Consider the following 16,425-nt stretch of genomic DNA (forward strand, 5'->3'; position numbering starts at 1 on the left):
CGCATGGAATCGTATATCAACATGGACGGAGCTGCGTGAAAAAAGCCACCCGGCCTCTTCGCGTAAACTTAAACTTACCTTAACCACTCGCTCATCTTTTCGTCATCCATCCCTTCGAGTTAGCTTTTATGATGACGCCGGCTGGAAAGGTCTCTTTTGGCAAGGTCTTCCTTTTGAATATCACCATGGGTGGAAGTTTCTGGCCATTAGCATGGCAAGCTAGAACCACAGTGAAGGATGACTTCTCATTCCCTGTGGTGCGAATATTCACCGTACGTGCTCCCGTTGTATCCACAGTGCGGTTCACAGGAATATCAAAAGTCAGTGGAACCTCGTCCATGTTGATAATGTTCTCTGGCCGGATCTTTTTTTCAGCTATCTTGTTTTTACAATATGCATGGAAAGTAGCCAGCTTTTCTTGAAAGTCTTTAGGCAGTTGCTGTGAAATAGTAATCCGTGTGCGGATGGAGAGATTGCGTCTTTTCATGAACCGGATCCCTGTCGCTTAGTAGGAGCCATTTTGTGGTCTTTACAGATGTAAACACACAAAGGAAATGAAACGTACGGTAATATCCGCGCGCTTTTTCTTCTTCTACGCGGGCGGGTGGTTGCTTACAGTAGAAGAAGAAGCGCTTCCTGTTCTATGGGGGCGGGTGCTTACCTTGGCGGTTGCTTGCGTAGAAGAAGAAGCACTTCCTCTTCTACGGGGAAAAAAGATGGCGGCTGTTTACCGTAGTTGCGAGACCGAACTTTATGAAAATGAATCTTAATATTAATCCATATATAAAGCGCACCGGGTTAAAAGCCGCACTGTCAGCTTTTGAGTAAATTTGTGGTTTTTAGGTGCGGCTAATAGTGCGGAAAATACGGTATTTGGAGATCGCAAAATTTTGCTAAACTACCTTTTCTTACCTATTAGTACTTGTTGATGTGTATTTGGGATTTGCATAGCGGTAAGTCCTGAAAAAAACGTATTTTTCTCTTGTCCTCTTGTTGTGGGGCATTCCGCCTCCGCTGTTGCCATTTCCAAGACAAAGTAGCGTTACAGTCCTAACGTTTATCCGTCAGTAGATTTGCTATGGAGGCGCTAAAAACTACCGGTACAACAAAGAGGACGGGGAGAAGACGCTGTCGAAGTGTAGCCACGTAAATAGGACCCGCCCACAAAACGGCGCATCCTGGCGGCTTGAAGACGGTCTGTAAAAAATTAATCCATGCAAAATTACAGGTTATATAGACCACAAGGAAGTGTTTAAAATGTAGAAAAAAAATCATAATATGACGCTTTTAATGCGCCTTATAATCCGGTGCGCCTTTTGTATGAAAATAGACCTGAATAGACCCACTCATGTGACATGTGGTCTGAAAAATATGGTACCTTAGATTTGTTATTTTAAGTTTTTGCTTAATTCCGTCCCAAACAAACTAATATCTGGATAATTACAAGCGAAACAGTGAGGAACCGTCGTATGATTTTTAAAACAAATATATTTTGAAAAACCGCGATAGAGTGAATTTGAAGCAGAAGCTATGTTTCATGCAAAATTTATGGATTGCCATGGCAACCTGCATTCTAATTGAGGACATGACCAGATCATAAAACTGTCACCATAAACCTTCTTAACTGTCATACGAGTGGAAAGAACAATAGGTTGCCAACTGTTGATAATAACACTGAAAGACGATACAATAGGGCTGGGCGATATGGCTGAAAACTGTATCACGGTATACGTTTTTTTAAATTGGTCAATATTGATAATTATTAATATTTTTTATGACCTGGGATTACTTTAACGCGTTCAAGAGTCTTACGACCTGAGGGAAGAAGCTGTTATAGAACCTGGAGGTTCTGCTACGGAGGGTGCGGAACTTCTTTCTAGAGTCCAGCAGTGAAAACAGTCCTTGGTGGGGGTGGGAGGAGTCTCTGCAGATTTTCTGAGCCCTGGTCAGTGACGAAGATAGATATCTACATATATCCATATTTAAGAGTTATTTCTTTCTATAGTCAGGTTTGAAATAACTAGTGTTTTCTCTTTGTGCTCTTTCTATTTTTTCCTCCATCTCATGACCGAGGGTACACTGTGGACTACCTTGAGCTTGGAATGCAGGGAGTAGCAATACTCCTTTCTCTTAACTTATCCTGTCCTGTCTCTTCTCAGAGTAGAACAATTGACTTGTGTATTACTTCTGGAGGGTGGGGGCGAGGGACACATTGAAGAACACAGCACTTCCGTAAGGTTGGCACATACCTGCCAACTACTCCGGTTTTCCCGTAATTAGTACGGTTTTCATCAACCTATTCCGGGTTACGGTTGCAGTGATAAAAAATACGGTTTTTCATTAATTAAAAAAAAATTTTTTTTTTAAATGCGCGAGGCTATTTATAGCACCGCTGCCAAGCACGAGGCACCTGTTGTCATTGTTTCCAAACGAGCGAACGATCATGGAATCAGCCGGAGAAAAATCGCAAACGAGTCTTAAACCGAAAAGAAAACTGCAGTCATTCCGTGAAGAATATTCAAAAGCCTATCCGGGAATAATTATCCGTTCCAAAAAGGGTGAAAACTACGCGAATTGCACCTTGTGCAGACAAGATTTTTCGATCGGACACGGAGGAATTAGCGATGTAAAAGACCCCGTTCGGACAAAAGAACACAAGTCTAATGCCGTTGCTAGCGATACAAGTGGAAAACTTTCAACGTTTTTCGGATTTTAGCCACAAAAAGGTAATGACACCAATGTTATCTATTGGAATTGTTTAGTACTGTTATACTGTTAAAAGTGTTTATACTATTTATGCTTTCAAGTCCAAGTTGAAGAAATCTTGTTAAATGTTGACAGCATAACTACCAAAATACAGAAGTATGTCCTTAATATTTTTGCAGTGCTATTTCTGTTGAAAAGTTCAAATGATTACATTAGAGATGTGATGTGCCACTTTTCAAGTGTCTGATGGCTTCAATTAATTTTCATGAATTTTTCATATTTTGAATTCTTTCGAAAGGCTTACAAAAAAACTACATTTGAATTGTAATTCCATGCTATTGACAGGACTATTAATGTTAATGAAGTTAGCTTACCATGTTTACAGTATGATAATTGTGATAGAAATGTGAATTTTAGGCACAGAATATTTTTTACAATTGAACAAGGCAGTAGATTATACAAGCTTGGACAGAAAGTTAATAATGACACCAATTTCTTTTTTAATGGAATTGTTTAGTACTGTTTTACCATTTGTTTACTGTAAAAAGTGTTTATACTTTCAATTAACAAATTGAAGTCTTGTGAAAGGTTGACAGGATAACTGGCATTAACTGTCAAAATAATTTCAAACTATTGAAGTTAGCTTACAGAATAAACATGTCAATCAACCCATATGATTTTTGCTGTAATATTTTTGTTTTGAAAAGTCACTGTGACTGATAGAAAAGTAATGGTTTTAGCAACATTTTAACCTGTCTGAATGCTAATAATCATTTTGCGTCGGGGGGCGAAGCCTGAACCCCCCACCAGGACTTTGTCCTGGACCTACCGGGGCCTGCGGCCCCTGGACCCTGGCTACTAGGTTTTTCTGATTTCAAAAGTTGGCAGGTATGTTGGCAGACCAACTTGGCTGCGCGATTGAATGTGTTGTCATAGGCTGGTCTCTTCAAAGCTTTGAAAATAATTTACAAAATACCGGTACCTATTCTGTTCTGGTGATAATTTATACTCAGCTTATGTGTCATCAAAAGAACTTGGGATTGACCAGTAACTTAAAATCTGGTCCAAACGCAACATCAGGCAGAGGCTTTTTGCCATCTCCTGGATATGACAAACACATCTCAAGTTGATACATCGGAAAGGTCTCATTGTTGGGGCCCTTAGCTCAGCTTTAAACCGTCTTCCCTTCTTTTTGTGAATTAGCCGCCCGGACAGAATCTGGCGGTCTCATCGTCTCGCCATCACGAGTGATGTTACGCAAGCATCGGCGTGTTAATTTTCCGGTGAGAAAGCGAAACACTCGCCCACCATCTCGGCAGATTAACGCCCCCCGGTGTTATTTACGCCTCATTAGTGAGATTGTGCGGCCCCGGCGAGGCGCTCATCAGCAAGCAAAACGCAAACCTGCCGGCAATAGCATCACGCCGCCGCTGCATGCAAAGTGTCTTTGCGGGATCCAGCACAGCAGACGTACCGGGCATGCGTGGCGTCGCAGCTGGAAGACAAGATTGTTGACGTTTTCTCACCCTTCCCAGGCCATCCACTCGGTCGCCTGGCACCACGAAGGCAAACAGTTTGTCTGCAGCCACTCGGATGGCACTCTGACCACATGGAATGTACGCGCCCCCGCCAAGCCTGCGCAGATCATCACGCCGCATGGTAGGAGCCGTTGCATACACACACACACACTTGTATTATGTAAACACAGGCGGTGCGAGTGAAGCCATGCATGGACGACTTAGTGTGTCTCTTGCGTCCACCAGGAAAGCAGCCCAAGGATGGCAAGAAGCCAGAGCCATGCAAGCCTATCCTGAAGGTGGAGTATAAAACAACGAGAGCTGGGTGAGTGCCATGGTCCCCGCCCATCCTGCGTCTTCCCAACGTCCACATCCTGTCCTGGAAGCAGTTTTTCCTGTTATTCTGTCACAACAGTGCATGCGTGTGTTGGTATACCGGTACGAGTATAGTATCGCGGTACTAATGAATCAAAAACTGTACTATACTTTATTTGGAAAAGTACCGGTTCCCAATATTTATTTATTTATTTATTTTCAACGTCATGACATTGCTGGTTTTACGAGCAGAGGAACGTGTTTGGCAGCGCGCACGCACCGAGTACTTACAAGCAGACAGAAAAGGGAGAACGGACGCATTTTGGCCTAAAAAGTAAAGATAAAGGTGAAGTTTTCACACTGAAACACCGTCTGGAAGAGGTGCTTTAAGACATTGCTAGCAGCCAGCATCCATCCGCAGTGTGTTAGCTACTTCTAAATCACTAATCCTCGCCTCCATGGCGACAAGTAAAGTACCGTATTTTCCGCACCATAAGCCGCCCTGGGTTATAAGCCGCGCCTTCAATGAACGGCATATTTCAAAACTTTGTCCACCTATAAGCCGCCCCGTGTTATAAGCCGCATCTAACTGCGCTAAAGGAATGTCAAAAAAACAGTCAGATAGGTCAGTCAAACTTTAATAATATATTAAAAACCAGCGTGATGTGGGCGCGCATGGAGTCGTATATCAACATGGACAGAGCTGCGTGAAAAAAGCCACCCGGCCTCTTCGCGTAAACTTCCCTTAACCACTCGCTCATCTTTTCTTCATCCATCCATCCCTTCGAGTTAGCTTTTATGATGACGCCGGCTGGAAAGGTCTCTTTTGGCAAGGTCTTCCTTTTGAATATCACCATGGGTGGAAGTTTCTGGCCATTAGCATGGCAAGCTAGAACCACAGTGAAGGATGACTTCTCATTCCCTGTGGTGCGAATATTCACCGTACGTGCTCCCGTTGTATCCACAGTGCGGTTCACAGGAATATCAAAAGTCAGTGGAACCTCGTCCATGTTGATAATGTTCTCTGGCCGGATCTTTTTTTCAGCTATCTTGTTTTTACAATATGCACGGAAAGTAGCCAGCTTTTCTTGAAAGTCTTTAGGCAGTTGCTGTGAAATAGTAGTCCGTGTGCGGATGGAGAGATTGTGTCTTTTCATGAACCGGAAACCTGTCGCTTAGTAGGAGCCATTTTGTGGTCTTTACAGATGTAAACACACAAAGGAAATGAAACGTAATATCCGCGCGCTTCTTCTTCTTCTACCGGGGCGGGTGGTTGCTTACAGTAGAAGAAGAAGCGCTTCCTGTTCTATGGGGGCGGGTGCTTACCTTGGCGGTTGCTTGCGTAGAAGAAGAAGCACTTCCTCTTCTACGGGGAAAAAAGATGGCGGCTGTTTACCGTAGTTGCGAGACCGAAACTTTATGAAAATGAATCTTAATATTAATCCATATATAAAGCGCACCGGGTTATAAGCCGCACTGTCAGCTTTTGAGTAAATTTGTGGTTTTTAGATGCGGCTAATAGTGCGGAAAATACGGTAAGTTTCTTACAAGTAATGTTATCATTGGAGGACGAGGAATAGCTAAACATGCTTCACTACACACCGTAGGAGGATCCAATAGCTCACCGGCGTCACAATGTAAACCAGGGGTGCTCATTACGTCGATCGCGAGCTACCGGTCGATCGTGGAGGGTGTGTCAGTCGATCACCAGCCAGGCATTAAAAAAATAGTCTTAAAAATGAGCGATCATAAATCTTCACTATGACGTCACTTCCGTCACTTGATTGACATTCACGGCACCCGAGGGTCTTCTGAGATGACGCTGGCTGCTGCCAGCTCATTAAAATGACCGACTGGAAGGCGAGAAACACTTTATTTCAACAGACTCTGGCGCCGTACCTGTCGTCAAAACTACAAAGACCGACTGCACAGTTGCACAATAAAAGCTCTGCTTCATCCTGCCTGCGCTACCAAAATAAGAGTCTCAGAAAGCTGGCGTGCACAAGCTAGTAAGCTACGGACTGGAGTTTGCCAACAATGTATTTCTTGTAAAGTGTATACAAAGGAGTACGGAAGCTGGACAAATAAGATGCCAAAAACCAACCACTTTCATGTGGTATTGGACAGAAAGGAGGACTTTTTTTCTCCTCCATTCGAAAATGCGGACCTTATCAGCACCACTGTCTGATTCCTATCAATGCAAGTCATCAGAATCAGGTAATACACCAACTTATATTCTTGTCTTCATGAAAGAAAGGAATCATAAACATTAAACATGCTTGTATTATCATTAAACACCTTTAACTTATTAACAATATTAACTATATGTGTTAAACATGCTTGTATTATCATTAAACACCTTTAACTTGTTAACAATATTAACTATATGTGTTAAACATGCTTGTATTATCTTTAAACACCTTTAACTTGTTAACAATATTAATTATATGTGTTAAACATGCTTGTATTATCATTAAACACCTTTAACTTGTTAACAAGTTATGTGTTAAACATGCTTGTATTATCTTTAAACACCTTTAACGTATTACCAATATTAACTATAAGTGTTAAACATGCTTGTATTATCATTAAACACCTTTAACTTGTTAACAATATTAACTTTGTGTTAAACATGCTTGTATTATCTTTAAACACCTTTAACGTATTACCAATATTAACTATAAGTGTTAAACATGCTTGTATTATCTTTAAACACCTTTAACGTATTACCAATATTAACTATAAGTGTTAAACATGCTTGTATTATCTTTAAACACCTTTAACTTGTTAACAATATTAACTATGTTAAACATGCTTGTATTATCATTAAACACCTTTAATTTATTACCAATATTAACTATATGTGTTAAACATGCTTGTATTATCTTTAAACACCTTTAACTTGTTAACAATATTAACTGTGTTAAACATGCTTGTATTATCATTAAACACCTTTAATTTATTAACAATATTAACTATATGTGTTAAACATGCTTGCATTATCATCAAACGTCTTTAACTTGTTAACAAAAACATATGTTTCATAAATAAGTAAATATAAATGATATATATGAATGAGGTAGATCCCCACGACTTGATCAATTGAAAAGTAGCTCGCCTGCAGAAAAAGTGTGAGCACCCCTGATGTAAACAAACGCCATGGGTGGATCTACACCTGACATCCACTGTGATGATACCAACTACAGTAGCGTATCTCGTCGATACTACTATGATAACATCAATATTTTTTTATTGCTCCAAAAGCTGTATGTACCTTTCAGCATTAATAGTGTGTTGAAGAGGTTAATTTAGCCTACTAATGTGTATTTATAAATGGTTGATTTATTTATATGAACTTTACCTTACTAGCCTATATAAATCAACCATTTATAATTAAATAATCATTAATGGTGCTTACACAGATGTGTAAGTTACCCATGCCTTGGGCACTAATACACCCCCATACCATCACACATGCTGCCTTTTACACTTTGCTCCTAGAACAGCCCGGATGGTTCTTTTCCTCTTTGGTCCGGAGGACACGATGTCCACAGTTTCCAAAAAACAATTTGAAATGTGGACTCGTCAGACCACAGAGCTCTTTTCCACTTTGCATCAGTCCATCTTAGATGAGCTCGGGCCCAGCGAAGCCGGCGGCGTTTCTGGGTGTTGTTGATAAAAGGCTTTGGTTTTGCATAGTAGAGTTTTAACTTGCACTTACAGATGTAGTTACTGACAGTGGTTTTCTGAAGTGTTCCTGAGCCCATGTGGTGATATCCTTTTTCACACGGACGTCGCTTTTTGATGCAGTACCGCCTGAGGGATCCAAGGTCACGGGCATTGCCGCTTACGTGCAGCGATTTCTCCAGATTCCCGGAACCTTTTGACGATATTACGGAGCGTAGATGGTGAAATCCCTAAATTCCTTGCAATAGCTGGTTGAGAAATGTTGTTCTTAAACAATTTGCTCAGGCATTTGTTGACAAAGTGGTGACCCTTGACCCTTGACTTTGACACGACACAACAATAAGCTTGTTAATAGATGTATATGACAACTCCTTTGTTATATAGTTCATGGGACAATGCACATTAATGGACTTATGTTATAATGCCAGATTGTAGCCAAAGGCTAATTCTTCATGCTCATTGTTTTTGTCTTCCGATCGATTAAAAATAATGCATACATTAAACCGGTCCCCGGTGGAAAAAAGGTTGGGGAACCCTGTTGTACAGTACACTTGCATAATAAAGAGAGCTGTGTTTTCATTTTCACTTTCTCATGCACTCCAAATCATTAATAAAAGTTAAACATGATCTTGTATATGGGTTAATAAATTAGATAAAATGAAATTAAACTCCAGAGAAGGTGCATCCGGGGGAAAAAAAACTAACTCTCCCTCTTTGCTCATTCACCAGCACAATCCTTTAATTTTCTTACAAATCGACAGTGTAATAAACGTACAGATTAATTCTGCTTTTACTTACGATCTTGAAGCAATTTTATTTGGTACATGGTGTAGTGACAAGTTTGATCAGTAGATGGCAGTCACACATAAGAGATACATATATACATGCATTAGAGATGCGCGGATAGGCAATTATTTCATCCGCAACCGCATCAGAAAGTCGTCAACCATCCGCCATCCACCCGATGTAACATTTGACCAGAACCGCATCCGCCCGCACCCGCCCGTTGTTATATATCTAATATAGACGATGCAAGGCATTAGTGAGGTTATAAAGCTTTTGCCTGTTAAAGAAAGGAGACTGATCCAATGCAGCACAGACATTCGCGTGCCACGCTGTCACGACCCAGACGCACACCAGTGCGCAATCATATGGGAGCCGCGCTGAGCGCACCTCCAAGCGCGTCTCGCTGCCGGCGACGGCCGGGTATATGGGCCCGACGCTCCAGCGCCATCCATTTTCAGGGCTAGTTGATTCGGCAGGTGGGTTGTTACACACTCCTTAGCGGGTTCCGACTTCCATGGCCACCGTCCTGCTGTCTATATCAACCAGGGTGAGCCCCACCCCTTTCGTGAGCGCACTGCGCGCGGAGTGACCCCTGTTACGCGCCCCCGGCAACAGGGGTGGCGGGCAGGTAAGCTGCGCGGGCGGAGCGACCCCTGTTACGAGCCCCCGGCCACGGGGGTGGCGGGCAGGTAAGCTGCTTACCTGCTGCGCGTGACGCCGGCCGCGGCGAAGGCGGACGAGGCGGGGTGTCGGTGCGGTGGGCGCGGTGGTGACCCTGGACGTGCGTCGGGCCCTTCTCGCGGATCGCCTCAGCTACGGCTCCCGGTGGGGCCCTCTCGGGGGAAGGGGCCTCGGTCCCGGACCCCGGCGAGGCGTCCCTTCTCCGCTCCGTAAAAGTGTCCATCTCTTCTTTTTTTTTTCTTCTGTTGTGGCATATGCTGCAGGTGCCTGCTCGTTTTTCGTATGTGGGTAACAACATTTAACTATGTATATATATTTACCAATTGGTTTAACTGCCACCCGCCTGAATCTATTTAAAATCTATTTTTTATTTTTTTCAACCGCCCGACTCGACCCGCGGATAAAATCTAATTTTTTAAAATTTCATCCGCCCGATCCGCGGATAATCCGCGGACTCCGCGGTTGTGCCCGCAAACCGCGCATCTCTAACATGCATGCATCCGGGGGAAAAAAGTAACTCTCCCTCTTTGCTCATTCACCAGCGATTGAACCAAGAAAAATGTTACCTCCGATGCAGCAAACTGGCAATGAAAATGTTTCCTTTTGAACCAGGGACCCATTCATGGTTCTGTCTGGAGGCCTGTCCTACGACACGGTGGGGAGGAGAGCCTGTCTGACGGTGATGCACGGCAAGAGCACCGCCGTACTAGAGATGGACTTCCCCATCGTGGACTTCCTCACGCTGTGTGAAACGCCATATCCTAACGGTGAGCTGCACACTCGCTCTCACTCCCTTTATGTGCATGGGTACGACACGGTTGACGGTCTTGGTAAGTTAACCCAACCAGGGCCTACTATTCTTGGCCTTTTTTGTTTCGCAACAAATAATCGTTTTGGGGCAAAAGTTTGGCGGGTTCATACGGTTGTAGTTCGCCGAGGTCACCACTAGGGAGAGCCAGCACATTTAAAAGCTGCTTTTGTCTAGCCCCTTCAAGCCCAACTAACCATTGCTTTCACATTTACTGATGCCTTAGTTCATACTTGCCAACCCTCCCGAATTTTCCGGGAGACTCCCGAAATTCAGCGCCTCTCCCGAAAACCTCCCGGGACAAATATTCTCCCGAAAATCTCCCGATTTTCAGCCGGAGCTGGAGACCACGCCCCCTCCAGCTCCATGCGGACCTGAGTGAGGACAGCCTTGACAGGAGGACAACAGGGTGACAAGAAATAAATCATCCAGACTAGAGATAAATTGTATTACTATGTTTATCTTACCTAAAAATAAATATATATGTTAATTAAAAAAAAAAAAAAAAACTAAATTAATTTTTACTATATTTTGCTAAAAACATCAAAATTAATTTTATTTTTATTTTTATTTTTTCTGACTCCTTATTACATCCAGACATAGAATTATACATTAAAATGAACATATTTGAAATAATTAATTATAAATTATCATAATAATTCATTTAAAATGACCATATTTAATTATTAAAATAATTGCTTGTTTATCAACAACTTTAGCATTTTATTCATTACATTTTGAAGCTCTCAGAAGCCAAGTTATGTTATATTCCTTAATATTTATTTATGCAAGTTTGAAGTATCAATTATCTAAACACAGTTTTGTTAGCATATTTTCAGGATATATATATATATATATATATATATATATATATATTAGAGATGCGCGGATAGGCAATTATTTCATCCGCAACCGCATCAGAAAGTCGTCAACCATCCGCAATCCACCCGATCTAACATTTGATCAGAACCGCATCCGCCCGCACCCGCCCGTTGTTATATATCTAATGCAAGGCATTAGTGAGGTTATAAAGCTTTTGCCTGTTAAAGAAAGGAGACTGATCCAATGCAGCACAGACATTCGCCTGCCATGCTGTCACGACCCAGACGCACACCAGTGCGCAATCATATGGGAGCCGCGCTGAGCGCACCTCCAAGCGCGTCTCGCTGCCGGCGACGGCCGGGTATATGGGCCCGACGCTCCAGCGCCATCCATTTTCAGGGCTAGTTGATTCGGCAGGTGGGTTGTTACACACTCCTTAGCGGGTTCCAACTTCCATGGCCACCGTCCTAGCTGCTGTCTATATCAACCAGGGTGAGCCCCACCCCTTTCGTGAGCGCACTGCGCGCGGAGTGACCCCTGTTACGCGCCCCCGGCAACAGGGGTGGCGGGCAGGTAAGCTGCTTACCTGCTGCGCGTGACGCCGGCCGCGTTGAAGGCGGACGAGGCGGGGTGTCGGTGCGGTGGGCGCGGTGGTGACCCTGGACGTGCGTCGGGCCCTTCTCGCGGATCGCCTCAGCTACGGCTCCCGGTGGGGCCCTCTCGGGGGAAGGGGCCTCGGTCCCGGACCCCGGCGAGGCGTCCCTTCTCCGCTCCGTAAAAGTGTCCATCTCTTTTTCTTTTTTTTCTTCTGTTGTGGCATATGCTGCAGGTGCCTGCTCGTTTTTCGTATGTGGGTAACAACATTTAACTATGTATATATATTTCCCAATTGGTTTAACTGCCACCCGCCTGAATCTATTTAAAATCTAATTTTTTTTTATTTCAACCACCCGACCCGACCCGCGGATAAAATCTAATTTTTTAAAATTTCATCCGCCCGATCCGCGGATAATCCGCGGACTCCGCGGTTAATCCGCGGACTCCGCGGTTGTGCCCGCAAACCGCGCATCTCTAATATATATATATACATATATATATATGTATATATATATATATATGTATACATATATATATATATATATATATATATATGTATGTATATATATATATATATATATGTATATATGAAATACTTGACTTGGTAAATTCTAGTTGTCAATATACTCCTCCCCTCTTAACCACGCCCCCAACCACGCCCTGCCCCACCCCCGACCACGCCCCCACCCCCCACCTCCCGAAATCGGAGGTCTCAATGTTGGCAAGTAAGCCTTAGTTAGTTTATTATTTCTTCGGTCAGTGGTCAACAAAATAAACAAACAGTTGTACATTCATAAATTGAAAATGTTGCAGACCGAAAGGGTTTAGGCTGAAGTTGAACACTTATTGCGCCTAACCCTATAAACAATGTCAAATACAAGATGAGCTTCCAAAAAATACAACATTTCCTTTGCACAACATATTATAAATACACCTTGTACACAACATAAACACTGTTCAATTCTATACACAGTAAAGACATGTGAAATATCCTTGTACATGTGTTAGTTAAACCTTTGTACCAATTATATACAAACAATTATACTTCCATTATTATTTATATCCCACATTTAGTTTGTAATTAACAATAATCACAGTATTGACTACTGTGTTGATTCAAGAGTGATATATTTTTCCAAGACATTAGTCTTAAAGGCCTTCACCAGGGTTGCAAAATTCCGTGAAAATTCAAAGCTGGAAGCTTTTCATGGGAATTAACTGGAAATTAATAGGAATAAACATTGATTGCAACATGCTAGATCTTGCAGCATGATTATTAGCTAAAACAACCTGATTTAATGCAAATTCAGTTCAATTTCAACCCTGCACAGTGCATTCCTCCATCACATGTGCAGTGCATTCTTCCATCACATGTACAGATAATTCCCAGCATGCTACACACTACAGGCCACACTAGTATTTGAGCCCAAGGACTTCATCCAGTCAGGTAAGTTTTGATGATATTACTGGGGTAAATATATGTATTTTATTTATATATATATATATATATATACATATACATACCTGCCAACTACTCCGGTTTTCCCGTAATTAGTACGGTTTTCATCAACCTATTCCGGGTTACGGTTGCAGTGATAAAAAATACGGTTTTTCATTAATTAAATTTTTTTTATTTTTTTTAAGTTTTATTCACGAAATCGCGTAACAACAATCACAATCGACACTGCTTCCCGTAACTTCCTATCGAGCCATTCCGAATGCCATGCGCGAGGCTATTTATAGCACCGCTGCCAAGCACGAGGCACCAGTTGCCATTGTTTCCAAACGAGCGAACGATCATGGAATCAGCCGGAGAGAAATCGCAAACGAGTCTTAAACCGAAAAGAAAACCGCAGTCATTCCGTGAAGAATATTCAAAAGCCTATCCGGGAATAATTATCCGTTCCAAAAAGGGTGAAAACTACGCGAATTGCACCTTGTGCAGACAAGATTTTTCGATCGGACACGGAGGAATTAGCGATGTAAAAGACCACGTTGGGACAAAAAAACACAAGTCTAATGCCGTTGCTAGCGATACAAGTGGAAAACTTTCAACGTTTTTCGTCGCCCAAACAGATTCTTTGGATGTGATAAATGCCGAAGTTTTATTTACGGAGGCAATAATTGAGCAAACAAAAAGGTAATGACACCGATGTTATCTATTAGAATTGTTTAGTACTGTTATACTGTTAAAAGTGTTTATACTATTTATGCTTTCAAGTCCAAGTTGAAGAAATCTTGTTAAATGTTGACAGCATAACTACCAAAATACAGAAGTATGTCCTTAATATTTTTGCAGTGCTATTTCTGTTGAAAAGTTCAAATGATTACATTAGAGATGTGATGTGCCACTTTTCAAGTGTCTGATGGCTTAAATTAATTTTCATTCATTTTTCATATTTCGAATTCTTTTGAAAGGCTTACAAAAAAAGTACATTTGAATTGTAATTCCATGCTATTGACAGGACTATTAATTTTAATGAAGTTAGCTTGCCATGTTTACAGTATGATAATTGTGATAGAAATGTGAATTTTAGGCACAGAATATTTTTTACAATTGAACAAGGCAGTAGATTATACAAGCTTGGACAGAAAGTTAATAATGACACCAATTTTTTTTTTTAATGGAATTGTTTAGTACTGTTTTACCATTTGTTTACTGTAAAAAGTGTTTATACTGTTTATACTTATACTTACCGTATTTTCCGCACCATAAGGCGCCCTGGGTTATAAGCCGCGCCTTCAATGAACGGCATATTTCAAAACTTTGTCCACCTATAAGCCGCCCCGTGTTGTAAGCCGCATCTAACTGCGCTAAAGGAATGTCAAAAAAACAGTCAAATAGGTCAGTCAAACTTTAATAATATATTAAAACCAGCGTGATGTGGGCGCGCATGGAGTCGTATATCAACATGGACGAAGCTGCGTGAAAAAAGCCACCCGGCCTCTTCGCGTAAACTTAAACTTACCTTAACCACTCGCTCATCTTTTCTTCATCCATCCCTTCGAGTTAGCTTTTATGATGACGCCGGCTGGAAAGGTCTCTTTTGGCAAGGTCTTCCTTTTGAATATCACCATGGGTGGAAGTTTCTGGCCATTAGCATGGCAAGCTAGAACCACAGTGAAGGATGACTTCTCATTCCCTGTGGTGCGAATATTCACCGTACGTGCTCCCGTTGTATCCACAGTGCGGTTCACAGGAATATCAGTTGCTGTGAAATAGTAATCCGTGTGCGGATGGAGAGATTGCGTCTTTTCATGAACCGGATCCCTGTCGTTTAGTAGGAGCCATTTTGTGGTCTTTACAGATGTAAACACACAAAGGAAATGAGACGTACGGTAATATCCGCGCGCTTTTTCTTCTTCTACGCGGGCGGGTGGTTGCTTACAGTAGAAGAAGAAGCGCTTCCTGTTCTATGGGGGCGGGTGCTTACCTTGGCGGTTGCTTGCGTAGAAGAAGAAGCGCTTCCTGTTCTACCGGGAAAAAAGATGGCGGCTGTTTACCGAAGTTGCGAGATCGAAACTTTATGAAAATGAATCTTAATATTAATCCATATATAAAGCGCACCGGGTTAAAAGCCGCACTGTCAGCTTTTGAGTAAATTTGTGGTTTTTAGGTGCGGCTAATAGTGCGGAAAATACGGTAACTGTCAAAATAATTTCAAACTATTGAAGTTAGCTTACAGAATAAACATGTCAATCAACCCATATGATTTTTGCTGTAATATTTTTGTTTTGAAAAGTCACTGTGACTGATAGAAAAGTGATGGTTTTAGCAACATTTTAACCTGTCTGAATGCTAATAATCATTTTGCGTCGGGGGGCGAAGCCTGAACCCCCCACCAGGACTTTGTCCTGGACCTACCGGGGCCTGCGGCCCTTGGACCCTGGCTACTAGGTTTTTCTGATTTCAAAAGTTGGCAGGTATGAATTGACCACTAAATGGTAACACCCCAATAAGTTTTTCAACTTGTTTAAGTCGGGGTCCACTTAAATTGATTCATGATACAGATATATACTAACATCATAATACAGTCATCACACAAGTTAATCATCAGAGTATATACATTGAATTATTTACATTATTTACAATCCGGGGTGTGGGATATAGAGGGGGAGGGGGGTTAGGTTTGGTTGATATCAACACTTCAGTCGTCTCTTCTTAGTTATTATTTCTCCGGCTGTAGAAAAGACCCGCTCACTGGGCACAGAGGAGACGGGAGTGCGACACAGTTCGCGTATCGGTCACGTGACCAAAACAGCTCATGATCGGTCACGTGACTTTCTAAAAGCGGTACGCGCACCGACACAGGGTTTCGCTCTATGAGCTCGAAACATGCCGGACCCATCACTAGTAGATGCCTTGTGGGGTACGTTGTACTCGTTTACCAACCCTGTGTTTTCTTTTGCTTGTTTGCAGACTTCCAGGAGCCTTACGCAGTGGTGGTCCTCCTCGAGAGGGATTTAGTGGTCATCGACCTCGGACAGATTGGGTGAGCGTGCATC

General features: G+C 42.2%; 1 protein-coding gene across 8 annotated transcripts in view; it reads left to right on the plus strand.

Moving 5' to 3' along the window:
* The window catches only part of stxbp5b (syntaxin binding protein 5b (tomosyn)), a 125,967-nt gene that overhangs the window by 55,445 nt on the left and 54,097 nt on the right, over nucleotides 1–16,425 (plus strand). For all 8 annotated transcript variants that reach the window (XM_061924497.2, XM_061924498.2, XM_061924501.2 and 5 more), the window contains exons 8-11: nucleotides 4,242–4,365; nucleotides 4,470–4,548; nucleotides 10,305–10,459; nucleotides 16,340–16,412. In XM_061924497.2, coding sequence (XP_061780481.1) covers nucleotides 4,242–4,365; nucleotides 4,470–4,548; nucleotides 10,305–10,459; nucleotides 16,340–16,412 — 431 coding nt within the window. The remainder of the gene's footprint in view (nucleotides 1–4,241; nucleotides 4,366–4,469; nucleotides 4,549–10,304; nucleotides 10,460–16,339; nucleotides 16,413–16,425) is intronic.

The sequence above is a fragment of the Nerophis lumbriciformis genome, linkage group LG29, assembly GCF_033978685.3.
Source record: "Nerophis lumbriciformis linkage group LG29, RoL_Nlum_v2.1, whole genome shotgun sequence".
NCBI lineage: Eukaryota > Metazoa > Chordata > Actinopteri > Syngnathiformes > Syngnathidae > Nerophis > Nerophis lumbriciformis.